At 38.2% G+C, this 22,147-nt stretch overlaps 1 protein-coding gene across 1 annotated transcript; it reads right to left on the bottom strand.

Moving 5' to 3' along the window:
* Positions 1 to 10,395: 10,395 nt before the first annotated feature.
* On the bottom strand, positions 10,396 to 15,233 carry LOC148035680 (uncharacterized). Its single transcript, XM_087678829.1, has 3 exons — positions 15,057 to 15,233; positions 11,229 to 11,712; positions 10,396 to 10,685 (listed from the first exon to the last, which is right to left on the bottom strand). Exons 1-3 carry the CDS (start codon positions 15,231 to 15,233, stop codon positions 10,396 to 10,398), a joined length of 951 nt encoding a protein of 316 aa, XP_087534955.1.
* Positions 15,234 to 22,147: the final 6,914 nt, after the last annotated feature.

The following is a 22,147-nucleotide window of genomic DNA, read 5'->3' as shown; positions in this document are numbered from 1 at the left end:
CCCAATGAAATCATGGGTATTGGCCCACACAAATCACTATGTACCAAATGAAGATATTTTGATATTCTACTCTCACTACCTCTCTTATGTGACATTTTAGTTTGTTTTCCAAAGAGATGATGCTCCACAAAAACCAAGATCACAAAATTTTAAACAAGAAATATAGTTCAAATGGCATAAATCTTTTATTCTAGTGACTAATATATGCTCCAAATGGTAATGCCATAAAGAAATAGATGGTTATTTACTAATAGCTATATCATGGCCTTTAACATTAGAAACATAAAAAGGATATAATAATTTGGCCCTTTAGCTACAATAAGACTCTACAATCACAATCAAAAAGTTCTCTAACATTGATCAAACTTTTTATCAAGTTTGGAACATGTTGTACATTCCATAAGATTAAAGAAGGACCATTTGGAAGTGACAAATGTATATCCTCAATGCTAACAATGTGATATGCATAGTTATTTCCAAGATAGATACTCCTTTCTTTCCAGCATCATAGGTTATAAACAACTCTCTATGGGTACTGACATGAAATACTACTCCAAAATCCAAAAGGTAGTTCTAAGACACATGCCATTATCCATGGCAACCAAGAATGCATCATCCAAAGAGGATACATATAAAACACCACCATCATTACTACTACATGTATTTATCTATCCTATCTTTGCCGTAGTTTTCTCTTCCTTTTTGCTATGATTCTCATTTGCCTTTTTCCCCTTTTTCTTGTTCTTCCACTTGTAGCAATCCTTTTTTGTGTGTCCATTTTTCTTATAACATTCTTTATCATTTTTGCTACATGATTTGCTCTTTGACTTGCCTCTCTCATGAGAGTACCCCTTGGTATTTAACCTTCCTCTCATCATAAGTGCACTGGAGCTCTTTGGTTTTGCATTGGTTTTTTTAGTCACCTCCTTGGTGAAAAAACTAATCTTAACATTAGAACTTGTAAGACCACCTGCATATCAAAGTTACTAATGGTGATTCTAAAAGTATCTCAACTCTCAAGCAATGTGATTTATAATAAGAACATGGCCTTGACTAAATCATGAAAGAATTTTCTTAGGTATCAATTAGCTAAAAATAGTGTTCAAATCATTAAAATAATTAGATGTTGAAGCCTCCTCCATCCAAAGATCAATGATTTTTTAAGCCATCTAATTAACTTGCAAGGCTGCACTTTCTTTTTCATATAGGTTACCAAGATCAATGATTTGTGTTGCATCCAAGGTATGCTAAACTCATCAATCCATATTGCATCTTCTTTTGGAAAGTCTCTCCATTGTATAAAGAATTCTTAGAGAGTGTGATTTTTAAGAATCTTTTTTTTTAACTTCCAGTATTCTCTTGGGTTGTACCTCAATGACTCCTTAATTTGGTACTACAATCTATCCATCATCAATGATATGATTATATGTACCCACCTAGAAAACATAGGGAGCAATGCTAGGTAGTTACCAATCACTCATTCTAAGAATCACCACCGGGATCCCATGGAATGCATGGGCTTAGATGGTTAGTTTACTTCTAGGTCTACATTGCAGAGAAGCATCTAACCTAACCACAAAGATCAAGATAAGCTTCCTAAAGACTAACTACAATTTCTAGCAACATATTGGCATCAAGATAATAAGGTCACCATTGCATGATCCGTCAAAAGCTTGAAGTAGGTAAGCTTTGCACTTGGTTTAAAGAGAGTGAGAAACAAGGTAGAATGGCATAAGGCATAGTCTCTTATGTCAAGTTCTAAGACATGGATCCAAAGAATTCCTCATTTATCTCTAAGCCTTTGTCATTGAGAAGCCACTTGACTATTTGAGTCCACCCATCCATAGAATAACTCCTATCAAGGAAGTCACTCTCCCTTTTCCTATACACATACCCAAAATATCTAGTTTTCTAATTAGATCCTAGCACATTTAGTTTAGACATTCAAGATCAACTTCCTTAATTAGTCCTTTAGCACAAGTTTGTTTCAATCTTTAGAGCATATGCATGAAAACAAGTCAAAACAATCATTTATTTCAAATAAATGAGGAGGTGCAAAGTACTTTGTCACATTCATTGATAATTACTCACACAAGATCTGGGCATATCCCGTAAAGCTAAAATCTGATGTTTTGGCTACCTTTCAGTGTTGGCTTGCATTGGTTGAGAACTAGTATGGGTATAGGCTGAAATACCTATGATTAGATAATGGGGGTGAGTATGTCTCTAAAGCCTTTGGGAAATTTTGCAATGAAAGGGGTATTAAATTGATTATTAGGAGAGCTCTTAACGAGCAAGATGCTCTGAAAAGTTAGCTCAAGAAGAGCTTTGAGATTAAAGACATGGGATAGGCCTCACATATTCTTGGGATGCACATTACACATGATTGTTCTCAAGGGCTTCTTTACTTATCACAAAAGGAGTATATCCAAAAGGTCCTTGAGCGGTTTCATATGCAGGATTTTAAGCCTATTGACTATCCTTTTCCTGCTCGTGAAGATGAGCCAAGCCGATTGTCCGCAGTCTGTTGTCCGCAATTTGATGAGCAAAAGGCCGAGATGGCCAAGATCCCTTATGCATCTGCCGTGGGCAGCTTGATGTATGCCATGATAGCCACTTGTCCTAATATAGCTTTTGTAGTGGGAGTTGTGGCACGTTATATGCCTACACTTGGCAGGCGACATTGGGATATTGTGAAGGATATCATGAGGGACAATAAGGGCATAGCAAATATGTGCATATATTATGGTGGCTAAGATACTAGAGTCATGGGGTACACTGACTTTGATAATGCAAGACATGCAAACAATAGAAAATCCACCTCTGGCTATGTATTTACCTTTGTTGGGGATGCAATTTCTTGGATGTCCAAGGTGCATAATTGCATGGCACTCTCTACTATAAAGGTCGAGTATGTTCTAGCCATTGAGGCTTGCAAGGAGGCTCTCTAGTTAGGCCATCTAGTGGCAGTGGTATGACCAACATGGTTCCTACATGCATTTGGATTCTATGAGCGCTATCCAGTTAGCCAAGAATCCATTCTTCCATGCGAAGATGAAGCACATTGAGGTGTGGTACCACTTTATCAAAGAGGTCATTGAGGAAAAGTGTGTTGAACTTGTTAAGATATCAACTGACCAAAATCTTACAAATTTGCTCACGAAAAGTCTCTTAGCAGAGCATTTGGCCTTTCTTAGGAAGTTGATGGATGTTGAATGAGATAACCTCTATTCCTCATCCTGTTATACTCTATGTACACATTGTCATTTGTCACTTTTTTTCCTTATTCCCTCTTCACTTGAGGCACATTCACCTTTAAGTGGGAGGTTGTTGGGGGTAAAGGCTCCTATGCCTAGCTGCCCATGTATTATTACACTAATATGGGTGCCCATCATTGTCACTTCATTCTTTATTCTTTCATTAACATTTGAATAAAGGGAAGGTCAGTCACACATTGTGACTATTGGAGTCCCCAGACTTTGAGATGAGTACAAGAGCTTTAGGTCATCTATGAATACCAAGGATGATATTCTTGACTTTGTAGATCTGATTTCTATGTTGATACTTGAGGAGAAGAATCTTGGATGGATTCCTCTTCTTCTCAAAATAAGAGCAAGTTTGAACAAGATTTTTACTTTGCTAGAATAAGTAGAGGCTATGGTCGAGGCCAATGTGGTAGTTGTGGTCACAGTTATAGTGCACAATAAAATAGGCAAGGATAGTCCCAAGCAAGAGAGAGACAAAGAGAGAAAGCTGCAAGTTTTAATTGAAAGCAAAATTCTAGAGATAGTAGGCAATGTTGACATTATGGTAAGAAAAGCCACATTTCTAATAATTATTTCATGAAGAAGACTCAAATTAGAAATGAAAAAAAGTAGCAAGGTAATTATGCTTCATTAACAAAAACAACGATGACAAAACTAAGTTACTCTTTGTCAAGCAACGTTTATGAATACTATGACTGTTGATGGTTCAATAATGATGTATTGTATCTAGATTCAGATACCTCTAACATATAATATCTCATGGAGAGTTGTTTAGAGAGATGCATAGTTCAAAGTCTTCATGTCATGTGGAGACAGGGGATGATACAACCCACCCCATTACTCACATTGGAAATGTTCCCTTGAGTATGCAAGGTGGCAAAACAAAGTACTTGGCTGATTTGCTGCATGTTCAAAACATAACTAAGAATTTGGTTTCTATTGATCAAATGGTGAAATAGGGATTGTGGGCTCAGTTCACATATGATGGTTGTTATGCAATGTAGGTCTGCTTAAAATGGATGTCGCCATGTTTACATAAGATTTAAGTGTTGTGACTCACACTGAAATTCGGCATAAGTAGATTGGTCATGTAAATGTGTAGCATTTGAAAAATATACAGTCAACATAAATTATGGATGGCTTACCAAAGTTTAGAGTTGATGGGATGCATAATATATATGCAACATGTCAATTCAAAAAGTAGGTAAGCTATGCATTTCCACATGAAAAGCATATGTAAGAAGCGATTTGAGTTTATACATTTTAATGTGTGGGGTCCTACAAAGATTGCAACTATGAGTGGTTCTAAGTATTATATCTCCTTCATTGATGATCATACTTGAAAAGTATGGGTTTATTTATGCATGACAAAAGTTAGGTCTTCAATCATTTTAAAAGCTTTAAAACTTTGGTTTAAAATAAGACTAAATTGTATAGTAAATATTTAAGGTTGGATGGTACTTCTTCAACGAGTTTTCTAATTTTTTACAAAAACATGATATTCAAAGATAGTTTACATATAGAAGCACTCTACAACAAAATGGATTTGTTGAGTGAAAAACCAAGTATATTGCATAGGTGGCTTGAGCATTGATGTCTAAAAGAGAATTGTCTCATTATTATTGGATTGAAGTAATCGCTACCAGTGTATACATTATGAACATGACACCTATAGTAGCTATACATGGTATGACACCTGAGGAGAAGTATACATGTAAAAAAGCCAAATCTATCCCATCAGGAAGTATTTGGATAGATTGCTTATGTGGATATTCTTGATGAGTTGCATAGTATATTGGATCCGAAAGTGGAAAAAACTATGTATTTGTGGGATATTCTCTTAAGTAAAAGGTATACACATGCTATAGTCCTATTAAGCTTGAATGAAGAGTTTTGGGATTCCATCTATTAAGACATGTGATGTGAGGAAGGCACAAGAGGATGCTAAGGTACATAGTGTAGTGATCCAACTCCATGCAAATCAACTAGAGTAAGAAAGCCCATGCAATAATTGACATATGACAACTATGTAGCACATCACTATGCATACATAGCTAAGGTTTTGCAAGATATAAAGCCCACTACTTTTGAGAATGAAGTGGATATGAGCATTGGAATAATGCTATGGATGAAGAAATGGTTGCACCTAAGGCAAATGATACATGGGATTTGGTGCCTTTACGAGAAGGAGCTATTGGTTGCAAATGGGTTTACAAGGTGAAGCATAAGTGTGATGGATCTATTGAGCGCTATAAGGAAAGGTTGTTAGCCAAATGCTATGTGCAAACTCATGGCATTGATTATAAGGAAACTTTTTCTCCACTAGCTAAAAAGATCAATGTGAGGGGCATATGCGTTCCTTTGTCTGTATACCCTCCCATCTGCCTGTCTCAATCCTCAGGTGGTGGGATGAGGTGCAGACGAAGGCCTAGACATCCACACCACAGAGAAATTAAAGCCATCATTGAGCGCCACAAGAGACAGATGCTAAGACGCCTCAGCCATGCAGAGATACACCTCCTTAGAGGACAAACATCTCATTGATGGAGAGTTTTCCTTTTTCTACTTTCACTTTTAGATCATTGACATGTTTTCCTTTTATAGGACACTATTTCATTTTTTCAATCTTATAGGCATGTTTTTCATCTTTTCTCGTTCCAGATGAGAAACACACCATCATTGTATGTATTGCTTTGGTCTCATAGACCACATTGGCCTTTTAGAGACGTTAATATTCTCTCTCTCTCTCTCTCTCTCTCTCTCTCTCTCTATGTTCCCCCTCTCCCTCTCTTTTTTTTCTTTTCCTCTCTCTCTCTCTCTCTCTCTCTCTCTCTCTCTCTCTCTCTCTGTGTTCCCCCTCTCCCTCTCTTTTTTTTTTCTTTTCCTCTCTCTCTCTCTTAAATTTTATATTTTCTCTCTCTATAATTCTATTTCTCTCTGTTCCCTCCCTCTCCTCTTCTTTCTTTTTTGATATTTGTATATATATATATATATATATATATATATATATATATATATATATATATATATATATATATCTCCTTATTTTAATTAAACAAAAAAGTTTACATTAAAAATTTTAATCTCAGAGGGAGAGAGAGAAAACCTAGACCCTACGCATGAGAGAGAGGGGGGAGGGGGAGAATAAAAATGTTTACTTAAAAAAGACTATTCTCTTTCCTCTTTCTCCCCCTTCTCTCTCCGTCTTCTTCTTTTTATCCTTCTTCTTCTCCTTCTTCTCTCTCTCTCTCTCTCTCTCTCTCTCTCTCTCTCTCTCTCTCTCTCTCTCTCTCTCTCTCTCTCTCTCTCTCTCTCTTTTATTCTATCTCCTTCTCAAAGTGTGTGAATAACTATGTTCAAAAAAATTTAAATTAAAAAAACCTTTTAAAATGTTTAATTAAAAAATTTTAAATTAAAAAGTTTAATCTAACAAAGAGAGAGAGAGAGAGAGAGAGAGAGAGAAACTTTTGATTTAAAAAGATGTTTGATTTAATTAAAGGGGAGAGAGAGAGAGAGAGAGAGAGAGAGAGAGAGAGAGAGAGAGAGAGAGAACCTAGGCCCTACACATGAGAGAGAGGGGGGGAGGGGGGAGGAATTTAATTAAAAAGGGATGTGAGGAAATGAGGCTTTAATAAAAAAAGGGAAGAGGAAGAGAAAATGAGATATGACACGTGAGAAAGAAAGGAAGGGAGGGGGTTTTGATTAAAGAAAAGAGGTTTGGAAAAGGGGATAGATTCGGGAAGCCCTCTGGAGGTTCGAGACTTTCTGAACCTATAGCTAAAATAATATAACCTAGGCCCTACACATGAGAGAGAGGGGGGAGGGGGAGAAGAAAAATATTTAATTAAAAAAAGACTATTCTCTTTCCTCTTTCTCCCCCTTCTCTCTCCGTATTATTATTATTACTCTTCTTCTTCTTCTCTCTCTCTCTCTCTCTTTTATTCTATCTCCTTCTCAAAGTGTGTGAAAAACTATGTTCAAAAATTTTTAAATTAAAAAAATCTTTTAAAATATTTAATTAAAAAAGTTTAAATTCAAAAGTTTAATCTAACACAAAGAGAGAGAGAGAGAACCTAGGCCCTACACATGAGAGAGAGGGGGGAGGGGGAAGGAATTTAATTAAAAAGGGAGGTGAGGAAAGGAGGCTTTAATTAAAAAAGGGAAGAGGAAGAAAAAATGAGATATTACACGTGAGAAAGAAAGGAAGGGAGGGGGTTTTGATTAAAGAAAAAAGGTTTGGAAAAGGGGATAGGTTCGGAAAGCCCTTTGGAGGTTTGAGGCTTTTTGAACCTATAGCTAAAATAATATAATAGTAAGATATATACGTAACTTTTCATAGTTGTGATTTGGTTTATTATGTACTAGCGCTCTTCGCGCACAAGGAACGTTATCCCACTTCGCTACCGCGAAGCGGGGTGCGAGGGAAGTGAAGCTATCGCACGGTAGCTTCACTTCCCTATCGCACTGTGGGTAATGCTATCACAAAAACATCACATGCTTTACTCTTCTCTACTCACAACCCCTCTATCTCTCATCCCATTTACACCTCCCCCTCTATATCCACACTCGCTCACTCACTCAATCACTCTCTCTCTCTCTCTCTCTCTCTAAGCACCCTCTCTCTGTCTCACACACACACACAAAACTTAAAACTAAAAGTAGTTTAAAACCAATGTAACACAAAATGCCAGACATAGAAACAATCTCTTCCATGCACCATACTTACAAACATTTCTCTCGACATCAATGTAAGCAATCATATGCTTGCACACGCGATAATTAGAAACAACAACGTAATACTGAAAACGAAGCCACAAAGGCCAAGTGTAAGGTACGCAAGTGTTTTTAAGCACCATAGGCAAATGACCGATGCCAACAAAAAAAGACAATGTCTCAAAGATGCCCAATAGAAACAAAGCTTTTTGAGTAAATCATTAACAAAATCTTCCTCATTGAGAAAAACATGAGAAGGCGAAGCCAGGAATGATCCCATAGTTTCCATTGGTAATCGCATGGGCAATGCAATGGTCCTACCACCTGCATTGGAACAAAAATCACAATATAAGTACGTGGAACAACAACGTTACACTAAAGCGGGTCATAATTGAGACAAAGACCAAGCACCATAAAAAGAAATTCTATAAGAGACCTAGTCAAAATGAAGCCACAAAGGCCAAGCATAAGGCACCGACGTGTCTCCAAGTACCATAGGCAAATGGCCGATGCCAAGAAAAAAATGCAATGTCTCGAAGACGCCTAATGGAAAGAAATCTTCATTTTCTTCGAGGAATCATTAACAAAATCCTCCTCCTTGAGCAAAATATGTGAAGGTGAAGCAGGGAACGATCCCACATTTTCCATTGGTAATCGCATAGGCGATGCAACGGTCCTACCTCTCTCTTTACCACCTGCATTAGAACAAAAATTACATATAAGTACATGGAACAACTAACAAAGATCATTCCATCCCAACAATAATAATACCTGGTCGAACGTTTGTGAACCACTCCGTAGGTACTGACAAACGCTGATGCAGCGTCACAAAACAACCCAAATCTTTGAATCCATACTTGAACCAATGCCTCGGAATCTTATCAGTATGAGAGCGTTGAAATCTCTTCTTATGGTCAACCTCATACATATGCACCCGAAAACATTATGTGTATCCACAATGTACAACTTCAATAAAAACTGAGAGCTTGATGTCGATATTAACATCATCATATAAATGCTCGATGACCCTTGTAAGTGTCCTTCTTATAATATCATCAGGAGCTATAGTGAGTAATGTGCAATGTAGCTCCTTTTAATAGTCAAAAGCTGGGTAATAGTGTCACTCTAGGGTAGGCATCTGCAAAAGTTAAATGAATAGTGAAATATGAAAAAATTATACTTCCAAGAGAGTATATGCTAACCAAACAGGGCATAGAGAGCAATTCACACATATGCAAAACCAACGTCCTTGCATGGTCATCAATAACTATATCTCCACAAAGAAAGCAACAGAGAGTAATTCACATATATGCAAAACCAATATCCCTACATGGTCGTCAATAACTACATCTCTGCAAAGAAAGTAATGCACATTACTGCACCTTTCGGAGAACATCCTTGTATACAATGTTTGTGGTCATATCCCCATCCTCTTCACCCAATAGACTTTCACACCATGCGAAGATTTTACCCTTGAAAATGCAACATACAGCTAACCATGTGTAAATATTGGTGCCTTTAGATAAAGCCCAACAATGAACAATGTCTGCCCTTGTGACTTGTTGATTGTCATAGCGAATGCCAACCGGATGGGAAACTGTCTTCGCTTCATAGTAAATGGCAATTGTGTAGCATTCGAAACAAAAGTAATCCACGGAATAAAAACTGGTTCGCCCACATTTGCCCCTGTTATTATCTGAGCATCTATCACTTTCCTATTGAAAGCTCTACATATCAATCACGTACCATTACACATACCCCTTCCTGGATTTAGGTTTCTAAGAAGAATAATAGGTGCATTTATCTTCAGCAGCAATAAATGAGGAGGAAATCCACCTCCAAGGTCCAATGTATTTAAATACTCAACAGAGTACGAAAATGAGTCGTCGGTCTCTGCAATTGAATCTGCACTATAATAATGCCTGACCTCCCCTGGCATTAATTGCAATGCACGATCATTCAAAGTAGCCACCGTTGTATTCCACAAGGCAAGTATAGCTCGCTCACTAAAATATGACTTGTAGTCACCCACATTGGACACGTCACTGTAGACACTATCAATCAGTGTTTCGATAGAGTGCCCTTTTAATATCATGCTAGGTGGGACACACAACTTATCACAACTTTTGGTAACACCCACTCCATCCCCTCTTCCTTGAATCCAACAGATGAACCCATTGTCCACCACACTACCAACTGTCGACGCTCGCATATTGCCAGATAGCCTTAGCACCCTTATGTAATGCCACAAATCAAAGTAACACAATGCAGCATTAACAATATCCTCACGTGTTCCCTTTACCACAACCAGCAAGACCTGTCTAAAATCCCCCCCAAACAAAACAACTTTTCCACCAAACGGCTTATCACAGCTCATAACATCTCTTAGAGTTCTATTAACCGCTTCGAAGGCATATCAATGGGTCATAGAAGCCTCATCCCACAAAATAAGGCTTGTTTGTCTCAATAACCGAGCAAGGTCACTTTGAACAGGAATATTGCAAGTGGATCGATTATTTAATTCTACTGGGATTTTAAACCGGGAGTGAGTTGTACAACCACCTGGCAAAAGCAAGGCAGCAATGCCACATGATGCTGTTGCCAATACTATGCGACCACCACTGCGCACCTTCGCAAGTAAACGTTTGTATAGGAAAGTCTTCCCAAACCCACCAGGACCATCCAAAAAGAATACACCCCCAGTATCTGTATCAACAACATCCATGACTAAACCAAAGGCAATTCTTTGTCCTTCATTCAACATTCCCTCCATGGATTTAGAAACCCTATGTTGTTCTGATATGTTGTATGCATATTCATCTTGCAAAAGAGGGTTAGCATGCAGTTGTGATTTTGGTTGATGAGGTTCAGGAAACCCATTAAAATCACAGATTCTTCGTCCTACATGATGTAAAAGGTCTTGCAGATGCAACAAAGTCATGTTAGATGCCTCATGCTATAGAACACCAAGAGAGGCGTGTACCTGCTGTAGCTGCAATCTATACATGATATCCTCTACTATCGGCACCAAAAATATTTCCCATAGATGGCCAAGCCGAGCTAGCTCACAAAAGACCAAAATTGCAACAAATAAAGTTCAAAGTTGAGCACCAGTTTGCACAGAGGCAGCTTCTTCTAAGCACACAACATATTCATCATCGCTCTCCAACATGCCCCTTGCAATGCAAGCATCCCTAAAAGTATTACAGAGCACACTATCAACAATATGCAAATCTTCAAAAGAAGTACATCCCCGATACTCTGTTAAAAGCATCCGCAAATAGTAGAGCTCACCACAGGTAGGCACCACAAAATACATCCGACCACATGTATTCCCACACTTCCTTCTAGTCCACATCTTATGTCGTGCATTCCACACCCAATACACTGGAAAGTCCTGATAGCGAATAGTCCTAGCCTCTGGATGAATGCGGTTGCACATAAACCATTCAGTAAGAGTAGTTTTCTGGAGGTCTTCATTCCGCATAACATCTGGTATACTATCTGTATCCCGAAACACCATATAGTTCTCACTAAGTAAGTGTACCTGCAAACATTGTATATCAGGCTTTTCATCGTGCAATGCATAATCATAGATCCGCCAACATGCCTCAGAGACAGAAACATATCGTGCATCCAAATAACTTTGTATCTTGTCCACCTCGTGAGCATCGCCACCATTCCGGACTAAATCAACCCCAACAGAAAATTTGACAGTTGCACGATCATGCCCCTTGTACACATACTTATACAAATACTTAACAGCCGCAATTGTCGAGCACACCTCCACATTTATGTGTGCATTGTATTTCTTACTCAAGAATGGATTATATGGAATAATCCATCGATTATCAATAACATTACCATTTATGATCACAGAGTTTCCATCATCTCGTCTTCGATAAATGGGATAGCCATAACTATCAACCGTTGTCATGCCCACTAATTTTCGCGGGTAATCTTTAGTACATCTACCCTTGTCCATACAGGGACTCTTGGGGTTCAATCCTCCACAAGGCCCATGAATGTGGCACTTTGAAATTGTCTCAAATAAGGCTGGAAACTTAACTATATTGGGTAACTCAGTACAAACCAGTCTATCATAGTCACATGCTTCAAAAGGTTTGAAAGACGGCTCTAAAACTAGCAAAGTATGAGAATGTGGTAGCCCCCTCTTTTGGAATCCAATCACTGTAACATAGCCTGCAACCTTTCCAAAGAGATCCTTCCGCAACAACGTATACATTAAATCAGCATGCTTTTTATGAAACATGCGAGCAGTCAAATCCGGATGGTCATAAGCACTTTGCCCAGGCAATAAAGCATTAGTTATCTCCAACCACTTTGGATTGCATGTCATTGTTATAAAAAGTTCAAGTTTTCCCTTACATCTCACTATAGCCATGGCATCCTGATATAATTGATACATGTGCCTTGGTCCACCTATGAATGATGATGGTAAAACTATCCTCTTGCCAACAGAGGCACCAACCATCGGCATTGTCCCATTATCGTTTGCCCCCACCATGTCTGCCAAGCCTTTGTAGGCCTTCAATCGTAACACTGATTGATTCTGGCGACACCAAGTTAACCTACATTGCTCTATACTACAATAAGCATCAACAATAAATTGCTGCAATAGTCGACAAGCACGCAATATGCACACCTCAATATCTTCGCACACTTGAAGATGAAATGCATAAAACTGCATCTGGGTAACACAATTTTTATTGGACAATTCATATATGTTAGCAAGAACACTAACATTACTGTAGGGAACCTTTACATGCCAACCATCATCCCCCATAAGAAAAAGGAGGACATATAGCATTAGCATATATGCCCTATGCAAGTTTGAAATAGCAACACATCGACCACCCCGAGTGTAAACATGAATATCTCAACGATCAAGAGTACCCTCGTCACCCTGCCCTGGCATGATAGCTGCAACCTCAGTTGCTGTAAGAGCAGAGTATTGTTTACTGGTTCTTTGAATACAAAAAATACTCATTCTTAGTTCCTGCACAGGATTATTTTGCAATTGCAAACCCACTGACCTAAAAGCACGTGCATATATGTTGTGTCGATGCACCATACATTGAAGCTCCCCTAGCAAGTTTGGTAATAAATCATGCATAACCCCCAGCCTATTAAGCAACTCATGCTCGGTATCATAAACATACAGTTGTGCAAATCTTGGCCTTACTTGACACTGCACATCAGGAAGCAAAGTACCTATACGGTGATAAACAGAGCCATGCACTCTAAAGGTGTAACCATTCCCGATAACAGGTAGCTCGTCAACATTAGCTCTAAGTGATACAAATGCAAGAGCACTATTGTATGCTCGTATATTGTTTTTAAATATCCTACTCTGAGGGTGCATACCATGCAACAAATCATCTAATGACTGCAGTGGATGTTGCAATGGTGGCAACATTACTTTTCCATTTCGACAACAGTGTTTTCCAAACAAAATCGACCCTTGAACCCGAGTCTTGCATCTCCACAACTTAGATGAATACCTTTCACACATCACACAAAGACTCCCCATGGAATGCACATCCGGCTCTTGAAATAGTAGTATTGACATTGCTGGGTGAACATCCGTTGCAGGCAAAGCATTTAAAATGGAGCACAATCCACCACTTTGGGGATCAAAAACAGCAATATTATGAACACGTGACTCATTAGCCACGGAATTTTCCACATTGTGATGATTTTCAAAATCTAAACCAACATACTATTCAACTGGCTCATTATCCCCATTTACAAATTCAACATGGTGAGACACACTCTCACAAACCACTCCACTAAGATTTCCCCCATGTTGGCACTTAGACATTTAAACATTATTAACATGTGACTCGAAAGTCACATGATTAAGACCATTGCAACCACCCACTGATGGCAAAGTGTTCGTCAAATCCACACCAAACTGTCGGAGGGCTTGAAATCCCCTAATGGTTCTATCCGGTGATGGAAAAACATTAGCCACATCTATACCAAACTGTGGTTGGCCTAGTTTACGATGGCAAAACATTAGCCACATCTATACCAAACTGTGGTTGGCCTAGTTTACGATGACCACTTAGAATCTCCTCATGCAACATCAGGTTTTCAATGTCTCTTTGAATGGATCTACCACAATCTAAAATCCCTTTCCGAGCCCTGAGTCTAGCAACCTGTCATTGCTCATACCTTGTGGAAGCAAGCATGTCCCTACGAACATGCAATACATAGTCTCTGCCAGTTGCTCGATGCGAACACCCCATATTGATCAGTTGGCCACAAAACCTATTATCAACGTATAGACACATTTAATATTTAAATATCTAAATATTAAGATTAAATATCAAGACACAAAACCACTACAACCCAGTCAATGTATCTGTCTACAGACACTACGCCCACCCATTAGAGAGAGAGAGAGAGAGAGAGAGAGAGAGAGAGAGAGAGAGAGAGAGAGAGAGAGAGAGAGAGAGAGAGAGAGCCTGGTTGATGCCCATTAGAGAGAGAGAGAGAGAGAGAGAGAGAGAGAGAGAGAGAGAGGCCTGGTTGCTAAGATAGAAGTAACCTTGGTAATGAATACATGCACAATTAATCCATTTCAATCAATTAACAAAAGAAAGTAAACATGCAACCACAGAAACGACTATCAATACACTTTATCAAAGACATGGTTTGATTTCTAAACTAAATGTATTGCATACATTCGATGTACACAATATATCAAATCTAAATATACCAACCATCATTGGAGTATCAAATCTGCTCCATGTAAATATCAAGAAAGAGACATCACGTCATACACACTCAATACATTTTACTCAAATACGCCCCAATACGCAAGACAATCTGAACCTATAAGTTCCAACCTAAGCAATTCTTGCATTAGACAAAGAGATCCTTCTTCAACACATACACATAGTCTCGTTAGATGCGACCGTTCATCTGACGGCTCAATTGTTGCAACAAAGCATTAAACCTACTAACATTCATTTGAAATTGCAAGAACGGCAACCGACAACCCCTCTGGTAGATCACAGGTTCGTGGTCATCTCCAAGCCCCCAAACCGAAGCCCACATATCATTCACCAGCAGATTCATTAATCTGCTTGTCTCAAAAATAATTGCTGAAAGTGCCCTTACTTCACCACCCAGATCAGTCTTCACTTGTTGGAGAATACCCTGTGTGTGCTCTGTCTCGCACACAACACCATACAGACCTTTAGCCTGTTCATGTAACTCCATTGAATACATGGCAAGCGCACTATCAACACACGTACATAAACTCGTCTACATTTCCATCAACTCATTCATCTTGGCCTCAAGTTTTTTAAAGTCCGAAGCACCCAAAGTAGCCCTTGTGTTTCTTCGAATCTTTGTAGCTCTTGTACATTTAGCAACATGCATATGTTGTTCCCTTGCCACCTCTTTCATTTTTTGCACATTCATTCTATTAGAGCCCAGACGTTGGCTGCAATGAAACATATAAACAATCGTCTCCAAAAATATAAATAGTAACACTTTGATGCAATCACAATTAACAAAACTATCTTCCATACCCATGCGAATAGCTCCAAGCTGGCAAGCGTTGAAGAGATGATGTCGTTGCCATTTTGTTTAATTCAACTGAATCCACACATTCAATGGAGTCGAAAGCACTACGTCGAGAATATCTCCTATGGCTTCGCTTTGTTCCATGGCTAGACCAAACTTTAAAGAGCACATAAGAGTTGCACAACAAATAAATCTCAAAGCTATTTGCACACCAAACGTCAAGACATAAGTGATAGACAAATTCACAACCACAAAACCTAAATGCATGAAATAATATATGTACACTATGCAGGAGTGCTATCATGCACACATGGCACTCACCAAGTACCAGCCACGCATTGCCTAAAGGCCCTGCGAATGGATCTTCATTCATGTACATCCGCACAATCTTCTTGAGAGAAAAGAACATGTCCTATACATGAAGGCATCCCCAGTCTCGAAATACTTATTGGTGCCAATCCCACAGGACACACAATAACGTACCAACTCACATTCACAACCACAAACCCTAAATGCACGAAAGAATATATGCACGCTACACATGAGTACTATCATACACACATGGCACTCACCAAGTTCCAACCACGCATTGCCTAAAGGCTGTAGCCAATGAATCTTCATTCATGTACATCTGTACAATCTTGAGAGAAAAGAACATGTCCTATACAGGAAGATGTCCCCAATCTCGAAATACTTATTGGTGTCAATCCCATAGGACACACAATAACTTACCAACTCACATTCGCAACCACAAACCCTAAATGCATGAAAGAATATATATACGCTATACATGAGTGCTATCATGCACACATGGCGCTCACCAAGTACCAACCACGCATTGCCTAAAGGCCATGCCATGTCGATCTTCATTCACGTACGTCAGCACAATCTTGAGAGAAAAGAACATCTCCTATATAGAAAGGTGTCCCCAATCTTGAAATACTTATTGGTGTCAATCCCATAGGACACACAATAACTTACCAACTCACATTCGCAACTACAAACCCTTAATGCATGAAAGAACACATAAGCCACCTAAGTATGAGAGAGAGAGAGAGAGAGATAGAGAGAGAGAGGAGGGAGGGAGGCAAACTATACAAAACCTCCCAACATATCAAAGCTGCAATCATTCTATGTATCTAATCCAATCTAAGTTACAAAAGTACATTAGCAAAATTGCTTAGTAATCGAGAGAGAAACATAGAGAAACAGAGAGAAAGAGGGACTATTAAAATGGTTTAAAAGTAGTTTTATAATTTGCAAGACACATACGATGTATTTATAAATGAAGATTTTCATCAAGCAATTCATTTAAGAAGTCTTGTAGGAATTACATATACCAAGTAAACCACGACAAAGAAGCACTGGTTAACATTGCCAAAAACCTATTGTGAATCACTATTCAAAGATGCAACATCCTCTAGTGCATATCAAGGGCAATGATCTCCAATGCCAGAAGATGAGCCTACACGGCGATTCATCTGCGTTAACATAGCTGAAAACCTATTCAAATAAACTTTCAAAGAAGTAAGTTGCACATCAAGAGCAATGTTCTCCGGTGCAACTAAGCTCTCGTTCTTGTGTGCAATCAGCTCACATACTCCATCCTCTATATGACCTGCACTATCAAGAATATCTTTCAACTTCTCTTCTTGATCGTTCGAAGATCTAGCATGCGGCCACCAATTTTTCTGGATATGTTCATAAATGTCACCTATATAACCCTTAATCTCTTCTAACTCACCCTATATCGTTACTGCATTAGCAAGGTGCCCTTTATATTTCTCTTCCAACATTCTCTCAATCCTCTGTAGACGGTCACCAATGTTCTTAGAAATTGAAATCGAAGCTTTTTGACACCGAAATAGTGTTTTTACTTGCTTTTCAATCCCATCCAAGCGATGAATAAACCTTAAGGAACCAACAGAACGATCATGCCCTGCAACATACTTAAGTGCACGATGAACGGCCTTTTTCCTTATGGCCTCCTTTATTTTGCGTGCATTCATTTGCACGTTAGAAGTGCATTGTATAATATCTTCTAAAGACATATTCTTGTTTGTTGTAGAAGCCTCCATACTGGACAAAAAGCACGCGTTAGCCTCGAGGGATATATAAAATATTCTCAAAATTTAAAAACAGCAAAAACTCCTATGTCTAATACTGCCAAAGTTCAACTAACCCTCTCTCTCTGCTTCTCCCTCTCCCTCTCTATACAGCTAACCAACCAACCAATGCACTAACTAACCAACCTCTAAACTATAGTAACCTACTAACTAAACCCAAGTAAGGTAAGCAACTAGTCTAAGGTAAAACCTACTAACTTACTAATCAATCATCAATTTGTCTACTAACTTACAAAAAACAAACAACCTATTTAACTCACTTACTATTTAAACCAATCAATACATCAAAACAAATTTACAACCTGAGAGAGAGAGAGAGAGAGAGAGAGAGAGAGAGAGAGAGATCACAGAACTAAAACAAACTAACCCTAAACTATATCTAAAGTAACTAACACACAATCTAAAGTAACTACTAACTTACTATTTAACTTTATAACCTAACTAAACTAAATAACCACAAATAACCAAATTAACTAACTAAATAACTAAATAAACTAAATAAACTCTCTCTCTCTCTCTCTCTCTCTCTCAACTAAATAAACACCACCATAAACAAAACTAACTAACTAAATTAAAGTTAACTAACTAAACTAACTACAGTAAACCAACAAAACTAACAACCTATTTAGCTAACTAACTTACTATTTAAACCAATAAATACATAAATACATCAAAACAAATTTAAAACCTGAGAGAGAGAATGAGAGAGATCACCGACTTGAATACTGGCTAGACAACCAATCCTCACAAACAAACTGCACCAAATAAACCAAAATACTAATAAATTAAACCATACCAAGCAAACCAATCTCTCTCTCTCTCTCTCTCTCTCTCTCTCTCTCTCTCTCTCTCTCTCTCTCTCTCTCTCTCTCTCTCTTATAACACACAATCTAAAGTAACTACTAACTAAATAACTAAATCCATATGTAACACACAAAAATAATTCAAACTAACTTATCTAATCAACTAACTAAATAAACTAACTAAACTAAATAACTAACTAAATAAACTAAATAACGAACTAAATAAACTAACTAACCACAAATCTAACCAAACTAACTAACAATCTATTTAACTAACTAACTTACTATTTAAACCATATAAACTAAAACAAAAAAACAAACTAACCCTAAACTAACACAACTAACTAAACTAACTAAATAACTAAATAAACTAAATAAAACAAACTAATCCTAAACTATATCTAAAGTAACTAACACACAATCTAAAGTAACTACTAACTAAATAACTAAATCCATATGTAACACACAAAAATAATTCAAACTAACCTATCTAATCAACTAACTATATAAACTAACTAAATAACCAAATAAAACAAATAAATAAACTAAATAACTAACTAAATAAACTAAATAACTAACTAAATAAACAACCAAAACTAACTAAACTAACTAACCACAAATCTAACCAACAACCTATTTAACTAACTAACTTACTATTTAAACCATATAAACTTAAAAAAACAAACTAACTAACCCTAAACTAACACACAATCTAAAGTAACTAAGCAACTAATCTAAGGTAAAGCCTACTAACTAAATAACTAAACTAAATTAAATAACTAAATAAAACAACTAAATAACTAACTAAATAAACTAACTAAACTAAGTAAACAACCAAAACTAACTAAACTAACTAACCACAAATCTAACCAAACTAACTAACAACCTAATTGACTAACTAACTTACTATTTAAACCAATAAATACATCAAAACACATTTACAACCTAAGAGAGAGAGAGAGAGAGATCACCGACCTGAAATACCAATCCTCACAAAGAAACTGCACAAAATAAACCAAAATACCAATAAATTAAACCATACCAAGTAAAGCAACCTCTCTCTCTCTCTCTCTCTCTCTCTCTCTCTCTATAAACAAAAACAAAAACAAACAAACATATATAAACTAAAACAAAAAACCAAACTAACCCTAAACTATTAACTAAATAACTAAATAAAACAACTAAATAAACTAACTAAACTAAATAAACAACCATAACTAACTAAACTAACTAACCACAAATCTAACCAAACTAACTAACAACCTATTTAACTAACTAACTTACTATATTTAACTAACTAAACTAACTAAATAAACTAACCCTAAACTAACTAAATAAACTAACTAAACTAAATAACTAAATAAACTAAATCAAACAAACTAACCCTAAACTATATCTAAAGTAACTAACACACAAAAATAATTCAAACTAACTTATCTAATCACCTAACTAAATAAACTAACTAAACTAAATAACTAACTAACTAAACTAACTAACCACAAATCTAACCAAACTAACTAATAACCTATTTAACTAACTAACTTACTATATTTAACTAAATAAACTAACCCTAAACTAACACAACTAACTAAATTTGACAACTAACTAAACAGGATTGTTGGTTCAGTCATTGACGACATTATAGAGGATTGGTTATTCATTAGTATCAAAAGGTGCTAAGCCATTAGCAACAACATATTCAAGCAGTAGCGATCGTAGCTGCACAAAGCCAAAGATGACCAGGGCATCAAAGATGATGAACAGAGATGGCGGATTGAGGCACGCAGGTGATGGCGGTATTCATGGTGTATTCTGCAAACATGGGTCGACAAACTGAAACACATTGAATCGATCCACCATGCAGGTGATGGCAGGTATTCATGGCGTATTCTGCAAACTGAAACACAGTGAATGATGCAGAGTTGAAGGGCCAGAGGTGCATCACGATGGGGGAGCAGAGGTTTCTCTCTCTCTCTCTCTCTCTCTCTCTCTCTCTCTCTCTGTGTCTTTAGAAAATGGGGGAGCGAGGGTGACGGAGCCATTGGACGGGTGGGTGGAAGGAAACTCTCTCTCTCTCTCTCTCTCTCTCTCTCTCTCTCTCTCTCTCTCTCTCTCTCTCTCTCTCTCTCTCTCTCTCTCTCTCTCTCTCTCTGTGGTTGGCTACAGAAATCGAACAGGCTGTAGAAGTCGAACTGGTCGTGAGAGAGAGAGAGAGAGAGACAATGGCTGATGGGACGGCCAGAGGTGCATCACGATGGGGCCAGAGCTCTCTCTCTCTCTCTCTCTCTCTCTCTCTCTCTCTGTGCAAAAGTCAAACGCAGGCGACGGAGCCATTGGACTCCCTCTCTCTTCGAACAGAGAGCAAGGGTGCAGAAGTCAAATGCGTGTTCTCTCTATCTATCTCTCTCTCTCTCTCTCTCTCTCTCTCTCTCTCTCTCTCTGTGGCTCTAACGGTGCAGAAGTTGAATGGGTGGATGGAAGGCAACTTCTAAGTTCTCTCTCTCTCTCTCTCTCTCTCTCTCTCTCTCACGGCCAGTCGGTCAAAGAGAGAGAGAATGCGAGTTCTCTTTGACGACTAGCCGAGAGAGAGAGAGAGAGAGAGAGAGAGAGATGGCTATAACTCCTTTCCCGTCCAGGCTACGGGAGCTCGCTCTTCCTCTGCTCTTTCTGGGAGCTGAAAGGCACCAGGCCGGTGCGCATCGCCTCGAGTGTCCACCATGGGCAAAGGCATAAGTCCCACACACTCTGCAGGTGGTATGGGCCAAGCGATTGCGGCACTACAACTAGTGTGTGAAAGCTATCAGACGAAAGACAATGGCTACAACTGGACTAGCCGTCAGAGAGAGAGAGAGAGAGAAGTAATACTTCTATTGACCAGCAGTGGAGAGAGAGAGAGAGAGAGAGAGAGAGAGACACAAAAATGGCCACAGAGAGAGAGAGAAAGAGAGGACTGACCTGTTGCCTGATGCTTGCTTCTGCTGCCTGCTGCCTGCCTCCTCCTGTCCCACGAGAGTGAGAGTGAGAGTGAGAAGAGAAGAGAAGAGAAGGTGGTGGAAGGAGACCACGTTTTCTTCTACCCCCAATCATGTGACATAAATGGACACTTACCTTTTTTTCTGCCCCCAATCATGTGACATAAATGGTCACTTACCTTTTTTTCTGCCCCCAATCATGTGACATAAATGGTCACTTTGGTTTGGTTTGGGAGCTAGGTCCGGGAGCACTGTGGTGGTTCGACACTTTCCCGAACCTGTAGCTCAAATAATAATGTAGTATAGATTTGTGTTCTAGCTACAACTACTCAAATTCTATGCAATGCATTTATTGATTTGGCCACACACACACACACATACATAGAGTGTGCGTGTGCGTGTGCGTTTTTTTAGGGGGTGCTAAGCTTTCTCATGTGTGCATAGTTTACAAAAGGATAGCCTTATCTATCCTCTATGATTTTGTGTTTGCTAATACATGGGAACACTAACCATTGGGATTGTTGCTAATATTCTAGCTAACCATAGTTTTATGCACATGTTGAATATATAGTAGCTCTTGACTTGGACATGGGAAAGAATAAACTTTAAGCCTAGAGCAAATTGCTATATCTATCGAAGGGATATTACTTATAATTAAGAATTGGAATGTGACATGATCTCGTATAAAGAAATTTAAGTTTTGA

The sequence above is a fragment of the Lygodium microphyllum genome, chromosome 5, assembly GCF_053477565.2.
Source record: "Lygodium microphyllum isolate KBCC chromosome 5, Lygodium_microphyllum_v1.1.10, whole genome shotgun sequence".
In the NCBI taxonomy this organism is placed as follows: Eukaryota; Viridiplantae; Streptophyta; class Polypodiopsida; order Schizaeales; family Lygodiaceae; genus Lygodium; species Lygodium microphyllum.
Note: the sequence above shows the minus strand (reverse complement) of the source record. Positions and strands in the feature narration are given on the sequence as shown.